Source organism: Neoarius graeffei, chromosome 3 (genome assembly GCF_027579695.1).
Source record: "Neoarius graeffei isolate fNeoGra1 chromosome 3, fNeoGra1.pri, whole genome shotgun sequence".
Taxonomy (NCBI): Eukaryota; Metazoa; Chordata; class Actinopteri; order Siluriformes; family Ariidae; genus Neoarius; species Neoarius graeffei.
The window spans coordinates 39,919,110-39,938,118 of record NC_083571.1 but is presented as its reverse complement, the minus strand read 5'-3'; the positions used below and the strand labels follow the sequence as shown (position 1 = coordinate 39,938,118).

Here is a 19,009-nt window from a genome sequence, read left to right as displayed (position 1 = left end):
ATTTAAATATTGTGGAAGGACCTGAAGCGAGCAGTTCATGTGAGGAAACCCACCAACATCCCAGAGTTGATGCTGTTCTGTATGGAGGAATGGGCTAAAATTCCTCCAAGCCGGAGTGCAGGACTGATCAACAGTTACCAGAAATGTTTAGTTGCAGTTATTGTTGCACAAGGGGGTCACACCAGATACTGAAAGCAAAGGTTCAAATACTTTTGCCACTCACAGATATGTAATATTGGCTCATTTTCCTCAATAAATAAATGACCAAGTATAATATTTTTGTCTCATTTAAGTGGGTTCTCTTTATCTACTTTTAGGACTTGTGTGAAAATCTGATGATGTTTTAGGTCATATTTATGCAGAAATATAGAAAATTCTAAAGGGTTCACAACCTTTCAAGCACCGCTGTACCCGCAAACCTTAATTGACAATACCATCAAAGGATTTGTCAATTCTAATCTTTCTAAACATCCTGGTACACCGGAAGTTAAAGAACCGGATAACAACATCAGAATTGCCATACCATTCAAGGACCAATGTTTAGCCGATATCATCAGAAGGAGGTTACAAGACTTGGGTAATAAGATAAATATTAGATTTCCATTTTTGCCAAACAGGGGTGAAGTTTATGCATTTCACCCAAAGATTGATGTAGAAAGTAGGGATTGGGTAGCAGGTGGTCACAGGTAAATTCATTTCACTGATGACATTTCAGATATATCATCTACTTTGTATGAATTTTTTGTTTATCTTTCTATCTGTATTCTTCTTGCCTTTATTTCTTTTTATTTCTATCTTTCTCTTTCATTCTGTTTTTCAGTTTTTCTTGTGAAGGGACCCATAAGTTCAAAGGTAACTCCAGAGAGTTAAAGAAGTATTATTACTATCTACATATTGGAACAAATAGGAAGAAAAGAGTAACAGACAAGCATTTTCAAAAAGAAGTTTACGTCCTGTTGTCGCCAAACTTTAAGAACAATGTTACATTACATCGGTGATGAATCTATATCTAAACTGAAGGCACATGGACATTGCATAAAGCAAACAAAAATATCCATCAGAACAAAGCCTTCTGTCATTAAAAAGATGGAGGAGATGGTAAAAAGCAACATGGACTGAAGTGCCCATAAATTATACAAAGAGTCCATAGCCACAGAAAAGAAAGTGGAAATCATGGGCATGCCACGGAATGTTCATCAAATCCATTACCTCAAAGAGAAAAACAAAACAGAACGTCAGACTAAAGATGCCATAATAAAGATGCCATAATAAATTTGCATGCAATTACATATGAAGACAAAAGATTTGTTCCGCAGCATTTGGTGCAGGACCACTAGGTTCTGTAACAGTTTTCCCCCCAGGTCACCAGATTGCTGAACTCCAAATCCAAACTCTAAAGTTCTATTTATAACTTGAACATTTACTAATTCCACAGGTCACCTTATACTATTGCACTTTATAATATTTTTGCTGCTGCATAATTTAATTTAATACACTTCATATTTAATTCTGTGCTGAGCCAAATTGCAATGAAATTTCGTTCGGTGTACACTTGTTGCATACTGAATGACAATAAAGATTGTCTAAATCTAACTTTTCTGGATCTTATTGTAATTTTAGGCATGGAAGTCATGTTGAATGAATTAAACCAAAGTCTTCAACTTGCTCCCAAAAATGAACTCCTTAGCTATGACACTACATTTTCCATGGGAGATATTTATGTATTGACACTTTTTGTACAAGCATCAAACGTTTGAGGAGAAACCTGTTCTACCTGCTTTGTTCATGATCCATGAGCGAAAATTTCAATCACACCATGAAATCTTATTTGAGCTGCTCCATAGTTACTGTAAATCAAATCTCTCTAATGTATCCATAGCTATTGATATGGAACATGGTATATTAAATGTAATAGAAGCAGAAACAACTCTTAAAGTAGTCGGGTGTTGGAGGCATTTGCAGATGGACATAGAGCGATATGTCTTGTCCACCGGTGGAAATAAGCCTGATGCTAATTTTTATGTTGAAGAAATTTACAGAATTCTCTGTGTGCCAGCAAAGACTTCAATTGAAACAGAAATTGAAAAACGGCAAAATGGATGGAGTCAAAAGTTTGTGGAGTACTTTAGGTCACAAATTCATCCCAAACTTGAGTATTTCGCAAGGGCTCATGTTGAAAGTTTGTCAACCTGCAACCGGAAAATGGTGTTACATCTAATCAAAGTGAAGGCTTTAACTGGCATATGAAAAATTTGAACAATTGGAAAGAAGAACCTCTAGATTCTGTTATCATTTAGATTTCTGCAGCAGTATTACTTAGGAGAACTCAGACGAGGAAAGGCAGGTATTGGAAACTTCATATTGAAAAGTGACCTTTGTCATCTTCAACTTCCTCTGGAGCAATACAGATAGATGATGGGTTCTGTGAAGAGTTATCACTCAACTGTTGAGTCCACAAAGTCATCTGACTTTTGCTTCACGTACAATTTTTCCGAATCAATGGAATATGCAAATTTGTCGAAAATAGCAAAATCTAAGGAAATCATTTCAGGAGACAGAATATCTTTTGTCCCCAGAATGGGTTGTTTCTTTATATTAGGACCCACCAGACAATTATACACTGTCCAATTATTTCCAAAAGAAAAATGTTCCTGTTTAATTCCAAATGACTGTCACATTTTGTTCATGAAAATGTCTTTAAGGATGGATGTTCAAGTGTCTGTGCCATCAAAATCCATGAATCTTACCATATTACAGAAAAATGCTCAAGGAAAGAAAAAGGCAGGAAGAAAACAACCAAGACCAGGTGATGTTGAGTATGAATATCCTGAAGACAGCGAGGTTAAGAAGGTTAAATTAGATCTCCTTGAAGATGAAACAAAAGTTGAATTGGGAACAAAGAATGAGGATGAAGCGACTGTTCCCGTGAGTGATGTCTGTGAAAATGTTGATGCCGTTGGATTAGAACTCACGGATGAATCTTGCAGAAAGATGCAAGCGAAATGAAGTTATGGAATTTACTTCTGAAATAAAACTGTACTGCACATGTAGGATGCCAGAATATGGATTTATGTTTAATTGTACAAAATGCAGGAAATGGTTCCATCCAAGATGCCAGAATTGTAAACTCAGTATAAAACAAATTAAGAAGGCTAAAACAATTAAATGTTTGGACTGCCAAAGTTCGTAATTAAAATATCTTACCTGCATTTATATGTTTACTTTATTAATTTATTATTGATATTTCATGGAAAATATCACATATCTGTGAATAAAAGATCTGTACTTTGTATTGTATTTTTTATGCTCCGTGAATCCATATTCTGTGATTCGTCCATGTTTTGTAAATGGTGTAGTATTAAAGTTATTATTTTCCCAGAACAATTCAGTTGCTTGCAAACAAGTATGATATGTATGTGTATTCAGACTGTAAAACAAATTTGATACTATTTAAAACCCATTGTCATGCACAGTCATTTCTTTCCTATTTTTAGGGTTTACCTGGTGTAGATGGGCATGATGGAATTCCTGGATTACCTGGAGTTAAGGTATAGTCTTAACTATGAGATATAGCAGATTACATTTTGGTACCCAACTTTGGTTTTTAAAATAATTTAATTCAGACTCAGGAAACTGCATTTCATACAGGGAAGCCCTGGGAAACCTGGAAACCCTGGAGAGGTTGGACTTCAAGGACTACCTGTAAGTTTCATACATAAACCCCAAATGAACCCCCAATTTCAAAAGAATTTTTTTAAACAAACAAGCCAGTTTTACTTTAATGTGAGAGTGGGATTTGTTTATGATGTGGCAGAATGAATAGATTAATTTAACTTTTGTAAATTTTCAGTAATGTTGATGCCATATATTTGTTTCTGTAGGGCTTACCTGGGGCTACAGGATCAAAGGGAGCTGCTGGTGAAAAGGTGAGTGATACTCTTTGGATTCATGTGATTTAGGACCTATCCTAAGTAAATATGTTACAATCAAAAAAAGTTGCTTTAACATTCAAAGTGTTAATTGGGTCAGTTTTCTTAATGTTAAGTAAAATTTTCCACCTAGAAATGTCTGATTTGACTTTTGAAATCAACTTCTCATAGTTAGCTTGATATAACTGATTGTTCCTGGAAGTAAGAATAATTCCTAAATATCTGAATCCCTCATTAGCACAATGAAAGGGTGCTATACTATTCAAATGAGGTGGTCAACATCCCATTACCATTATAGCTTCTGATTTAGTCTCATTTATCTTATACCCAGACAACTCTCCATAGTTTTCCAAATCACTCATTATGGCTGGGATTGAATCTACAGGGCACGTTATTTAGAGTAAAATGTCATCTGCAAATAATCCAATCTTATGTGTAATACCCTTTTGATAATCTATGCCTTATATCTGGGGATTTGATCTAATCATTTCCACAAGTGGCTCTATGCTAATCGCAGGTTTCAAGATACATCTTTATGATGCACTGGGATGCATTCTCAGTGATGTGCCTGGGGTCATTGGGGGTTTTGGGTCTTGCAACATCAGACCCTCTCACCCAGGTGACCAAGCCGGGGTTGATAAGGTCCCGGCTTGCATCTCAGCAGCAACAAGCCATGGGTCTTCCCTCTTCCTCCAGAGCCACCTTGTGGCTCTTTCTGTGGCTTCAGTGATGGAGCATATGACTCCCCTTCTTTGTGCTCCAGTCACTCCCAGCACTGTCAGGGCTTTGCAGAGAGAGCAGCCTATGAAACCTTGACAGCCCACTTTGATGGCGTAACAGCGAGCTCACCAGCTGTTGCTTCTACACTCCTCCACAAGCTCCTGGTATTTGCCCAATTTCCTCTCATGGGCCTCCTTTATGGTTTCTTCCCAGGGCACTGTGAGTTCTCACATGATGACTTGTCTGGTGGAGTCTGAGAAGATGACCAGGTCTGGGCGGAGTGTGGAATGGGTGACATGCTCTGGAAACTTTAGCTGTTTTCCAAGATCCATTCTCAGCTGCCAGTCAGGGGCTGTTGAAAGCAGCCACAGTCTTGTCCGCAGTGGTGGGGGAGCCTCGCCAGCTTTTAGGAGGTTGATGGAAACCTTCCCTGGATGGAACTTGCTGGAGTTGATGGCAGTGCTTACCACTTCCACAAGCACCTTCAGCACTGGGTTGTGGCACCAGTGATAGCGACCATCAGCCAGGGCCTTAGGACAGCTGCTAAGGAGGTGTTGCAGGGTTCCTCTCCTGCCACACTGAGGGCAGGAAGGTGACTCTGCCTTGCCCCAAGTGTGGAGGTTGGTGGGGCTTGGTAAGGTGTCATACACTGCCTGGACCAGGAATGTGATGCGGTGGAAGTCAGACCGCCAGAAGTCTGACCGGGTGATCTTGTGCTGCTCCACATTCTCCCACCTTGTCCAGGCTCTTTGCTGGCCAAGTTTCGCTATCCTGCTGACATGTACTTCCTCCACTCCTGCCTGGATTTCCTCCTGGAGGAGATGCTGCCTCTTCTTTCCTGTGACTTTGCTGATGTTTTAACTAGGAGAGTATCCCAGGGCTGCTCTTCCTGTTGCCACAGTTCCAACCAGAGCCCTTTGTCTCAGCCAAGACTCTGCCACCTCCAGCTCTCTGGCAGCACTCCACTTTCTGCCAGTGCAGACCTGAATTCCTGCAGCTGATATTTTTGGGTCCCTGGAGTCCCTGTACTGCATGACCTCCTTTGCTCGTGTCACCACAAACTCTTCAGTGAGGCCTCTTAAGGGGAGCTGTAGGGTGTTGGTTCTTCTGTACAGTGCAGCACTACTTAAGCTCCTTGACAAGCCAAGCCACCTTCACAGGTAGCTGCTGATCATCTTCTCCAGGGCCTCCACAGTTGACAGTGAGAACTCATACAGTAACAGGGGCGACAATACCCTGGGTAGGATGGTGTGCTGGTATATCCATGCCTTGAATCAACCAGAAAGCCCAGATCTATCAACCTTGTTTAACCAGGTCTCAAGGTCTCTGCAGGTGTTCTGAATGGCAGCTGTGTCTTTCAGGATGAAGTCAAAGAGTTTTCCCAGGCTCTTGACTGGCTCTTCTGATAGTGTTGGGATGGTTGTCCCAGAGATGGTGAAACAGAAGTTATTCATCACTCGTCCTTTCTTGATTACAAGGGATCTCAACTTTGATGGTTTGAAGCTCATTCTTGCCCATGAGATGAGCTTCTCAAGTCCTTGTAAAAGCCACCTGCTGCCAGGGACTGATGTTGTGGTGACTTGCAGGTCGTCCATAAAGGCTCTGACTGGGGGTAACCACATGCCTGTTTTAGTCCGGGGTCCTCGACACACCTCTGTTGCTTTGACCATCATGTTCATGGCAAGGGCAAAAAGGATGACTGTGATGGTGCAGCCTGTTATGATACCCCTCTCCAGCCTATGCTAGTCTGATGTTGTGGATCCAGAGGTGAATCTCATCTGGAAGTTGTCATAATAGTTCAGGATAAGTCTGTTGATCTTGCTGGGCATGTGGTGTCTCTGAAGGGCCTCCTCCACCAGCTTATGTGGTATGGAACTGTAGGCATTAGCGAGGTCCAGCCATAAGACCACCAGGTCCCCCTTCCCATCCTTTGCCTCTCTTAGGAGCTGTGCAACAGCCCCTGTGTGTTCCAAGCAGCCAGACATTCCAGAAATCCCACCTTTTTGTACCAAGGTATCAATGTAGTTGTTCATAAGGAGAAACTCTGCCAGCCATCGAGACAGGATGCTGAAAAATATCTTGCCTTCTGTGCTGAGCAGTGAAATAGTTCTAAACTGCTCAATGGCTTTAGAGTTCTCCTCTTTGGGGATCCAGATGCCCTCAGCGCATCTCCACTGGTTGGCAACTCTTCCTTTCCTCCAAATCACCTTCAGCGAGTCTTGGGCAGCATTTATACATGCTGTATGACACTCCGACGTCCTGGGGCAGAGGCTGATCTTGCTGCCTTAATGACCTGTTGGGTCTCTTTCCACCTTGGTTCTTTCAGGTTGAACTTGAATGATGGAGGATCTGGGTTTATTAGGGCTTTGTTGTAGCCAAGCCCCTGCTCTCTTACAGGGTCACTGAGGGTGTTGTGCAGGTGGGTATCGATTTCATCCAGCGAACACTTGAGGTGGCCACTCTGTATCACCAAGCAGCTTATTGGTAAAACCAAAAGGGTTGGTGATGAAAGATGCCCTCTTCTTGGCTCTTTCCTTTCCCCACCTCCTTCACCACTCTGCTCTTCGAAGGGCCATGAGCTTTTTCCTGAGGATGTCTCGCAGCTCCACAAGTGGCTGATGTTCCTGTTCACCTCCAACCTTGTACTGCTTCTTGAGGGTTCTAAGCTTGGTCTGCAGCTGATGTATTTTAGTCGCTCTACGGTTCTTGTTGTAAGGTTTCTTGCTGGGCCCTGGTTCTGTGTGGCCGAACCTCTCCGACGCATAGCTGACAATGATGGTCATCATCGCCTGCAGCAATCTCTCTACATCAACCTTAGCTGTTATCTGTATGATCCCACAGACATCTTCCTCAAACTGGTGGCACTTGTTCTTGTTGCTTGCAGGGGACCATTTGAGCCGCTGTCAAATGACTCTACCTGGACTTGTTACTGCAGGAACTTGGAGGGGCTGGGTTCTGTGGGGTGAGTCCTGGCTGGACTCCTCCTGCATCTCACCAGGAACTGGTCCTGTGCATTGCACCTGTCTCTCCTTATCCAGACATTTCATCCTGGCTTGATGGATTTTTAGCCTATGCAGATTTTTGCAAACTTTGCCACAGATACATCTTGCTTCAGTCATCGTCTGGCTGTTCACATGGGTCAAAAACCTTAGTCCCATCCTGTTGGGCATCTCATTCTCCCCCCCTCTTGGGATCCCCTGGGGGTATATTTCAGAAGGTTCACATGTAGCTTGTTTGGCTCCTTCCTCATGGAAGGTACAAGCTGGGGTGCTAGCCCAACTTGAACCAGCTGCCGTCTTTCCGTGCTGTCAACTGCCTCTCCAGTTGTCACCAGTCTGTTCTTGCTTGTCATCTGGCCTCTTCCCAGACGTCACTAGTTGATCCAGAAGATAAGATTTCAAGATACATCTTTATGATGTGCTGGGATGCATCCTCAGTGATGTATAGTGATGGAGGTAAAACATCCCCTTGATGTGTCCCTCTCTGTATCTCAAAAAATTGGGAGCAGTGGCCATTTAACCTAACTCTGGATTTAGGGTTTTTATATATAATTTTTATCCAGTTAATAAATGTGTTATTAAATCCCATACATTTCAGTGTTAGTTCCAGATACAGCCAATCAACTTGGTCAAATGCCTTCTCAGCATCTAGGCTGGGAAACATTGGCGGTTCCTGTCTGAATCCAGCCACTGATTGCAAGTTTGAAGTTTTCTAATGTTGTAAGTACCTTGGTGGCCAGGAATAAAACCTGTTTGATCTGGATTAATAGTGTTGCAATATATTTCTGTATTCTTTTATTCAGTATTGGTGTCAATATTTTAAGATCATTACATAGGAGGCTTATAGGCCTATGGGAACTGCATTGCATGGGGTCTTTGCTTTCTTTGTATATTACTGAGACAGTGGCTTCTGACCAACTTCTTGGTGGTTGATTTTCAGACAGAGCATAGATAAACACCTCACATAGCACAGGTGTTAATTGTTCTGTGAAGTGTTTGTAAAATTCACCTGGAAATCCATCTGTACCAGGTGATTTGTTATTTTTAAGCAGCTGAATAGTTTCTGATATCTCCTTCTCAGTAACGGGAGATGTCAGTTCATCAGCCTGTTTTGTAGTCAGTTTAGGGAGTTTAAGATTATGTAAAAAGTTCCAAACGTTTCTTCCTTATTCTCCAATTCTTGTGTTTTATAAAGGTCACTATAATATGCTGGGCAGCACGGTGGTGTAGTGGTTAGCACTGTCGCCTCACAGCAAGAAGGTCCAGGTTCGAGCCCCGTGACCGACGAGGGCCTTTCTGTGCAGAGTTTGCATGTACTCCCCGTGTCCGCGTGGGTTTCCTCCAGGTGCTCCGGTTTCCCCCACAGTCCAAAGACATGCAGGTTAGGTTAACTGGTGACTCTAAATTGACCGTAGGTGTGAATGTGAGTGTGAGTGGTTGTCTGTGTTTATGTGTTAGCCCTGTGATGACCTGGCGACTTGTCCAGGGTGTACCCCGCCTTTCGCCCGTAGTCAGCTGGGATAGGCTCCAGCTTGCCTGTAACCCTGTAGAACAGGATAAAGTGGCTAGAGATAATGAGATGAGATGAGACTATTATATGCTGCAAAGGCATTAGTGATTTCTTGTGGTTGTGTTTATTAGACTCATATTTGGGTGTTTAATCTTTGGGACTACCCAACTTGACTGTGCTTTGTGGAGCTGGAATGCTTGCCCTATTTCCCATCTCATAGTAAGTCTGACCAATAAATCTAAAGGCCCCTTCTGCTTTATATGACAACAGCCCATCTAATTTTTATTTACAGTTTTGTAAAGCTTTCAGGTCTCCCTCATCTCTAGACTGTTTATGTTTTCTGTCTAATCTAATCTCATTTTCTAGTTTCCGCTGCTTTTCAAGTCGCTGCCTCTTTATGATAGTTGACATTGAGATCATTTTACCTCTCATTATGGCCTTTGGTGCATTCCATAAAATTTAAGGTGAAACACTCCCATTGCTGTTAGAACCAAAATAATTCTTCAGTTCTTGACTTACTTCGTCCCTTAGGAGAGGGTCAGACAGCATGGATACATTGAGCTGCCAGTATTTAAAAATTTTACTAAATCCAAGGTTCTTCTACTACTACTGCTACTACTGCTACTACTACTACTACTACTACTACTAATAATAATAATAATAAAGTTAATGATAATTGCTTGAATAATTTAAGTTCAGGCAAATGGATTGATGATTTTTTGTGCCAAACTTAGCAGCCTTTTTGAGGAACATATCTGCATACACCAAATAGAGGTTACTCATTACATTCTTAAGTGGAACTTAATGAAATTAGCATAACAAATGTATCAGGAAACACACCACAGTTATTGTTTAAATGTTTGTCAATAGATTTTATTTGATTGATAGTTGTCCAGATGTACACCATAAAGTTTTATAGTATTTTTTTAACTAAAATATTTCCATCCTGGCGTATTCTGTATTCAGGTAAGATTGTTTCTTTACTCAAAACATGAATGACTTAATTCACTAAACTTTTACATCAAATTCATAAGTTAACATTTTAAGACATTAAAAACATTATTTTAATTAAATTAAGAAATGTTTGAAGATCACAGAAATAAAAAGAAAGCATTTTCCTTTTACCTCTTATGAACAAAACGTTTTCACTCACAGAACTACTGCTCACTGTTTTTTTCTTTCTTTTTTTTTAAATTCACATAAGTCTGTGTAAATTCTAGAGATTATTATCCTTGAAAATCCCAGAACATCAGCTGTTTCTGAAATACTCAAACCATTTCATCTGACACCAACAATGACTAGTCATTTAGATCACTTTTTTCCTATTCTGATGTTTGATATTAACATTAACTGAAGTTTGTGACTCATGTTTACATGATTTTATGCATTGAGCCGCTGCCTCATGATAGGCTGATTAGATATTTGCGAGAATGTGAAGACAGTCTACAGGGGCTCCTAATAAATTGGTCAGTGAGTGTACATTACAAAAGGTGGTCAGTGGTCTTAGAATTTGTTGTGGGTAGATGGGGCAATCACCACAGTCGAATCCAGCTGGTCATTGAGCATTCCCACCTGTGGCTCCAAAGGTCTAAGTAGCATCAAATTAGTCTAGTACAGAGGGTGTTGGAGTGACCCCAGTTTTGATATTTGCTTTCATGCAGTCCATGGCAGTCTCTGGAATTTCAAATGTGTGCATGACACCACTTGACAAGATGATTTTCAGTAATGCAGGGAACAATAGCTTAAATTTGACTCTAGGACAGGACCACAGCTGGCATTGTACTCTGCTGAGTGATGCCCATTTCTTAGCAACTGAAGTCGTATCATCTGATGAAATAAGAAGTTGATTACCCTTATAAAGTAAAGGTGTGTTGTGAGGGGTTGCACTTGGGTGACATAGTATCTCATTTCTTACATTTAAGAAATGAACCTTAATGATAAAGGGATGAGGTGGTTTGCCTTGCTTTGGTTTGGCACAGAAAGTGCAGTGAGCTTTGTTGAGAAGTGGGGGCCTCCTCCAGATTGAAGATATCAACTGTTCTTTGATGGTGTTTTAAGTGCAAGACTGCTCATGACAACTGCAGTCCTAAAGTTATCGTGGCAATTGTAGTCCTAAGCAATCATAGCAAAACTGTAAGTGTCCAGCGCCATCTTCGAAGTGTATCATTAGACTGTCCATATGGAACCATCCTTCACTGGTGCAAAGCAATGAGAACCTCAGCCAGAAATAGAACACCAGGATGGATCAGGGGCTGTACATACAGTGATGCTTGGAAGTTTGTGAACCCTTTAGAATTTTCTATATTTCTGCATAAATATGACCTAAAACATCATCAGATTTTCACACAAGTCCTAAAAGTAGATAAAGAGAACCCAGTTCAACAAAAAGACAAAAATATTATACTTGGTCATTTATTTATTGAGGAAAATGATCCAATATTACGTATCTATGAGTGGCAAAAGTATGTGGATTAGCAGTTAATTTGAAGGTGAAATTAGAGTCAGGTGTTTTCAATCAATGGGGTGACAATCAGGTGTGAGTGGGCACCCTGTTTTATTTAAAGAACAGGGATCTATCAAAGTCTGATCTTCACAACACATGTTTGTGGAAGTGTATCATGGCACAAACAAAGAAGATTTCTGAGGACCTCAGAAAAAGCATTGTTGATGCTCATCAGGCTGGAAAAGGTTACAAAACCATCTCTAAAGAGTTTGGACTCCACCAATCCACAGTCAGACAGATTGTGTACAAATGGAGGAAATTCAAGACCATTGTTACCCTCCCCAGGAGTGGTTGATCAACAAAGATCACTCCAAGAGCAAGGTGTGTAATAGTCAGCAAGGTCACAAAGGACCCCAGGGTAGGCCTCTCTCACATTGGCTAATGTTAATGTTCATGAGTCCACCATCAGGTGAACACTGAACAACAATGGTGTGCATGGCAGGGTTGCAAGAAGAAAGCCACTGCTCTTCAAAAAGAACATTGCTACTTGTCTTTAACAAAGAATGGTTACAGAAGAATAAAGTTAATGTTTTGGAATGGCCAAGTCAAAGTCCTGATCTTAATCCAATCAAAATGTTGTGGAAGGACCTGAAGCAAGCAGTTCATGTGAGGAAACCCACCAACGTCCCAGAGTTGAAGCTGTTCTGTAGAGAGGAATGGGCTAAAATTCCTCCAAGCCAGTGTGCAGGACTGATCAACAGTCTCACCGGACTCACACGTCACTCTGGACGGATTTCAACTCGTGAGAGTGGACAGGAAAGCCAAGGAGAGCGGTAAGAGGAAAGGAGGGGGTATAGCAATGTTTGTGAATGACAGATAGTGTAACCTGGGGCACATCAGGATAAAGGAGCAGTACTGCAGTAAAAACATTGAACTGCTAGTGGTTAGCATTCGGCCATATTACCTCCCGAGGGAATTCTCGCACGTTATCACGATAACTCTGTACATCCCCCTGGCGGCCGATGCTGCTGCAGCCTGTGAGCTCTTACACACTATAGTGTCAAAGCTTCAGACATCGCACCCCCAGTCCCTGCTACTAATCTCCAGTGACTTCAATCATGCTTCCCTCTCCTCCACTCTCCCAACCTTCACTCAGTATGTGAAATGCCACACCAGAGACAATAGAACTTTGGATTTAATGTATGTGAACACCAAGGATGCATATAGTTCATCACCCCTCCCCCCGCTGGGCCGTTCTGACCACAATCTGGTTCACTTGTCCTCTACATACATACATATATACCTATGATGAATAAACAAACACCCACCAAGAGGTATGTAAGGAGCTGGTCTGAGGAGACCAGTATGGCACTGAGGGACTGCTTTGACACCAAGGACTAGGATGTGTTGTGTGAACCTCATGGGGATGACATTGATAGCCTGACAACCTGCATCACAGATTACATTAATTTCTATGTTGAAAACATTGTGCCAGTCAGGAAGGTGCGGTGTTTTCCCAACAATAAACCCTGGGTGACCTCTGAACTAAAAGCCCTATTAAACGAGAAGAAGAGGGTTTTTAAATCTGGCAACAAGGAGGAGATGAGGAGAGTGCAGAGGGAGCTGAAGAGGGGGATAAGGAGAGGCAAGGACAGCTACAGGAGGAAGCTGGAGGAGCACCTCAAGGGGAGCAACACCGGAGAGGTATGGAGAGGCCTGAAAACCATCTCTGGCCACACAAAGGACAGTGGGAGGGGCCCTGTATCTGGGGGCCAGGACTGGGCAAATGAGTTGAATCTCTTTTTCAACAGATTTGACTGTGCCACCCCACCCTTCCCTACTCACAATAGTCCTGACCTGTCTGTGATATCACTCCACCACCACCCCTCTCCCCTCATAATACCTCTGACACCAACAGCTCCCTCCTCACACCATATCACCCCCCTCCACTCCCTGCCAGACCAATCCACACACTCCACCCCAGACCTCACTCTACAGGACTCACACCTCGGCTACACCCCTCGCCTCTCCATAACAGCTGATCAGGTGTTGAAGGAGCTGAGGAGGATCAAGATGAGGAAAGCTGCTGGCCCTGATGGTATCAACTCCAGACTGCTTAAGGACTGTGCAGATGAGCTCTGTGGGATACTTCTGTACATCTTTAACCTGAGCCTCAGTCTAGAGAGAGTTCCACTTCTGTGGAAAACATCATGTGTGGGTCCAGTTCCCAAGACTGTGCACCCCAGGGAGCTCAACCACTTTAGGCCAGTAGCTTTAACATCTCACCTGATGAAGATCATGGAGTTGATTGTTCTCGCTCACCTCCAACACCTGGTGAAAAGCGAGATGGACCCCCTGCAGTTCGCATACCGACCGGGCATTGGTGTAGATGACGCTGTCATCTACCTGCTACACTGGTCACTTTTACACCTGGAAGGCACTGGGAGCACTGTGAGAGTCATGTTCTTTGACTTCTCCAGTGCTTTCAACACAATCCAGCCATCACTGCTTAGGGGGAAGCTGGAGGGAGCTGGTGTCAACTGCCACCTGGCTGCATGGATCATCAACTACCTCAGTATGTGAGGCTCCGCGACTGTGTGTCTGATGTGGTAGTCTGCAGCACGGGGGCTCCACAGGGTACAGTGCTCTCTCCTTTCCTCTTTACACTTTACACATCTGACTTCAGCTACAACACGGACAGCTGCCACCTCCAGAAGTTCTCTGATGATACAGCTATCATTGGACGTGTGTCAGAGAGGGACGATCTGGAGCACAGAGAGTTCATCAACAACTTTGTTGCCTGGTGCGAACTGAACCACCTGCGCATCAACGCCAGCAAGACAAAGGAGGTGGTGATCGATTTCAGAAGGACGGCTCCTCAAATTGCACCAGTGAACATCCAGAGTTTGGACATTGAGATCGTGGAGGAGTACAAATACCTGGGTGTTCACCTCAACAACAAACTGGACTGGACTAACAACACAGATGTCCTGTACAAGAATGGCCAAAGTTGTCTCCACCTGTTGAGAAGACTGAGGTCTTTTGGTGTGTGCAGGACACTGCTTAGGACTTTTTATGACTCTGTGGTGGCATCAGCGATTTTCTACGCTGTGGTCTGCTGGGGCTGTGGAAGTTCAGAGAGGGACAGGAAGAAACTTAATAAACTGGTCAGAAGGGCTGGCTCAGTCTTGGACTGTCCTCTGGACTCCATTGAGGAGGTGGGTGAGAGGAGGATGTTAACCAAGCTGAGATCAATCATGGATAACCTCTCTCACCCCCTACATGAGGCTATGGGGGCTTTAAGTAGCTCTTTTAGTAGTAGACTGCTGCACCCACGGTGTAAGAAGGAGAGATACTGCAGGTCATTCATACCTACTGCTGTCAGACTGTATAACACCCACAACTTGTAATGTAGCACCAATAACCTGTTTGTCGGTTTTATTTGCACTACTTCACCACTACTACCGCTACCTCATCGATGCAATTATTATGTGCAATAATATAGGTCTTAAATTATTTTTTACATACATTTTATATATATATATATATATATATATATATATATATATATATATATATATTGTCACAGTCTAACTTTGTACTGGACAAGATTTGGAGGATACACGGGAGTTGCGGTATAACAAATATAATTTATTTATAAAAATACTATATTTACAGAATTGTAGATCTACAAACAAAAACACAAACAAACTAAAGAAGCAGAGCTATGCCCTGGCCAGCGTTAGGCCTGCAATCCAGCAGGCACCGAGCGAAACGCCAGCATCGGGAGAGAGGGAGGGTAGACTGGCAGCCATCCATTTTGAAACAGTCAGGCTCCACCGGGCCCTTGGTGTCGACCAACCAGCAGCCAGCCTGGCTTCCTCGTCCAACTCCACCTATTAGACGAAACTACAGAGGGACACCTGGTGCCCTGGTGGAGCTCTGCACCTCTGCATGGGAGAGATCCCACGGCCACCCTACCAGGCCGTGACACCCCCCTCCAGAGCTCAAACCAGGAAGCACAACACGGGATACCATGAAAACAGCAGAATTCAGGTTAAATAACAAAACAAAACCACCACTAAGCAATACAATACTCAAAAATATAGTCTAACAAATCACAGTGAGACCCAACCACCACCGCAATAATTCAATCATTATTGTGCAATGCTACTTATGTACAATATGTATGGTAAAGGGTGCATGTATCTGTATGACTGTATGACTGTATGTATGGACGCGTGCTACGACTCACCCAATTTCAGAGACTCACCCATGTCTAACTACCACCTCCATCTATCAACCCAGCAACCCCTGGTACCTAGAGGAGCGATTTAAGAGTGGAAGACAGAGCGCAGAATAGACAAGGGAGAACCATCACAGAGTTATCATAGACACACCAGCAGTCACTGGCAAGCCGCCCGTGATAAGGCGTCAGCCACAATGTTATCCTTTCCCTTAATGTGGCGAATTTCTAAACAATATGACTGTAAGAACAAAAACCATCTCATCAGTCTACGATTTGGACAGGACAATAAATTAAGGAAAACCAGTGGATTATGGTCTGTATAGACCACCAAAGGAGCAGCAGAGTCTATGTACACTTCAAAGTGCTGCAGTGACCACACCAGTGCCAGCGCCTCCTTCTCAATTACAGAGTAGTTTAACTGATAGCTGTTAAATTTCCTTGAGAAGTAACTCACAGGACGCTGCACCCCATTATCATCAGATTGAACCAGCACCGCACCTGCTCCACGGTCACTGGCGTCTACCTGCAGTTCAAAAGGGCAATCCACACGTGGAGCTGCAAGGACAGGGGCAGCACAGAGGAGACTTTTAACATTGTCGAATGCCTGTTGGCAAGAAGTTGACCAGATATATTTAGCTTTTGCCTTTAACAGGTCTGTCAGGGGTGCCACCACTGCAGAAAAATTCCTACAAAAACTGCGGTAGTACCCTACCAGACCCAGAAAACGCATCAGATCTTTCTTGGTTGCTGGGACAGGGTATTGCCCTATCGCAGCAACCTTCTCCTGTACCGGTCGAACCTGGCCTTGGCCAACCTGCTTACCCAGATATGTGACAGTCGCCTTGGCAAACTCACACTTTGCCAAGTTGACTGTCAGATTGGCATCACGCAAGCGGTCAAAAAGTTGACGAATCTGGACGACATGGTTTTCCCAGGTGTTACTATGGACCACCACATCGTCCAGGTACACTGAACAGCCCTCTATGCCTCCGACAACGGCGTTCATCAAACGTTGAAACGTTGCCGCAGCGTTCCGAAGTCCAAAACTCATAACTGAGTAAGAGAATAAACCAAAAGGAGTTATAAATGAAGATATCTCTCTCGCACGGGGAGTCAAGGGGACCTGCCAATAGCCTTTCAGCAAGTCAAACTTGCTGACGAAGACAGCGGACTCAACACGGTCTACACAGTCTTCGATCCGCGGCAACGGATAGGCATCTGGCTTCGTCACACTGTTAACTTTCCGATAGTCTGTACAGAACCTCGGACTTTTGTCAGCTTTATCCACAATTAAGCAGGGAGAAGCCCAACCAGATGATGACTGCTGAGCAATGCCATTATCAAGCATATACTTCACCTCAGACTCCATTACCTGACGCTTTTGCTCTGACACTCTGTAGAAGCATTGCCGGATAGGCTTTGCCTCCCCAACATCGATGTCATGCTCTATAAATGTAGTGCGAGAAGGGACATCATTAAACAAACATGGATATTCCCTAATTAGAGCACACAGCTCAGCTGAACGCTCAGGAGACAAGTACCCGAAGGCAGAATCAAGACAAGACAGGGTCTCGGAGTTCTTAAGTCGACCCCGTAATCTACATTCATCCGGAGCCATCACCCCATCATCATCTAATCCCACCACCTCACCAGCCAAATACTCTCTCACTGTATTCACCGTGAGTGCAGGACTAGCACTAGGCTGCACACCCTCCCCTGCCACAGAAGAATGTGCCTCCCGAGAGAAATAGGGTTTTAGCAGATTCACATGGCACACTTGATTCTTACGCCTACGACCTGGAGTCTCCACCAAATAATTTAAATCAGACAACTTGCGAAGAACAGTCAAGGGTCCAAAAAACTTTGCCTGAAATGGGGAATTCACAACAGGAAGCAGGGCAAGGACCTGATCACCAGGACTAAACTCACGTACCTCCGCTTTCCTATCATATAGACGTTTCATCTTGACCTGGGAGGAGGTCAACAGCTTCCGAGCTTTTTCCTCAGCCAAGAATAAACGGTGCCTAAAACCATTCACATAATCGATAATGTTCTGAGGAGGCTCAGGGAGTGCCACAGAATCAGCAAGTAAGGCCAATGGCCCACGTACAGTGTGGCCAAAGACTAAGTCATTCGGACTGAAACCCGTACTCTCTTGCACAACCTCCCTCGCGGCTAACAAGAGCCAGGGTAACCCCTCCTCCCAGTCTTCCCCCAGTTGAACACAACAGCTACGTAACAGAGACTTTAACGTCTGGTGAAAACGCTCTAAAGCGCCTTGACTCTCCGCATGATATGCAGAAGACTGACTCTGTTGAACACAAAGCTGTTGCAGCACCTGAGAGAACATCTTCGAGGAGAAGCTTGACCCACGGTCGCTCTGTATAACCTTCGGAATACCAAAGATAGATATGAACTGTGTTAGGGCCTTAACCACCAACTTGGTCTTAATGACCTGCAGAGGATATGCAGCAGGGTATCTGGTGGCCTGACACATTACTGTAAGCAAATACTTACAACCTGTCTTAGAAGTAGGTATTTGTCCGACATAATCAATGATCAGATGTTCAAATGGTTGAGCTATAGCTGGAATAGGTGATAGGGGAGCTGGACTAATAGTCTGATTAGGTTTCCCTGTCACCTGGCAGGTATGGCAAGTCTTAATATAGGCAGACACATCACGTTTCAGATGGGGCCAAAAGAAATACCTCAGCATATTCTCGTAGGTTTTCCGGACACCCATATGCCCAGACTGATCATGAGATGTACGCAGAACTTCCTCCTGAAACTTCTGAGGGACCACAATCTGAAACACAGCCTCACCAAGAAAATCTTGTCCATGCAGCACCCATTTTCTCACCAAAAGCCCATCCTGCAATAAATACCCCCTGCTAGCACTATCCACATCACCCTTAGACAGAACTTGATCAAAATACTCACTAATTGTTGGATCAGCTCTTTGTTCAGATGCCAATTCACTGCGGGAGCCAAACAACGAGCTAGAAACAGGCACATGAGACACATTCAATTCGTCAACAGGGTCATCAGCCTCTAATTCAGACTTAGCTCCAGCCATGGCACGGGTAACCGCACATGCTGAAAAAAACTCCAAAAAAGACTGAGCATCTTCATCAGGCCTATTGGAAAGAGGAGTAGCAG

General features: G+C 43.4%; 1 protein-coding gene across 1 annotated transcript in view; it reads left to right on the top strand.

Annotated features, from left to right (window-relative positions):
* Positions 1 to 19,009, top strand: part of col9a1b (collagen, type IX, alpha 1b) — a 117,159-nt gene that overhangs the window by 56,162 nt on the left and 41,988 nt on the right. Inside the window, exons 18-20 of the mRNA XM_060915648.1 lie at positions 3,495 to 3,548; positions 3,649 to 3,702; positions 3,882 to 3,926. Of these exons, the coding sequence (XP_060771631.1) occupies positions 3,495 to 3,548; positions 3,649 to 3,702; positions 3,882 to 3,926 (153 nt within the window). The remainder of the gene's footprint in view (positions 1 to 3,494; positions 3,549 to 3,648; positions 3,703 to 3,881; positions 3,927 to 19,009) is intronic.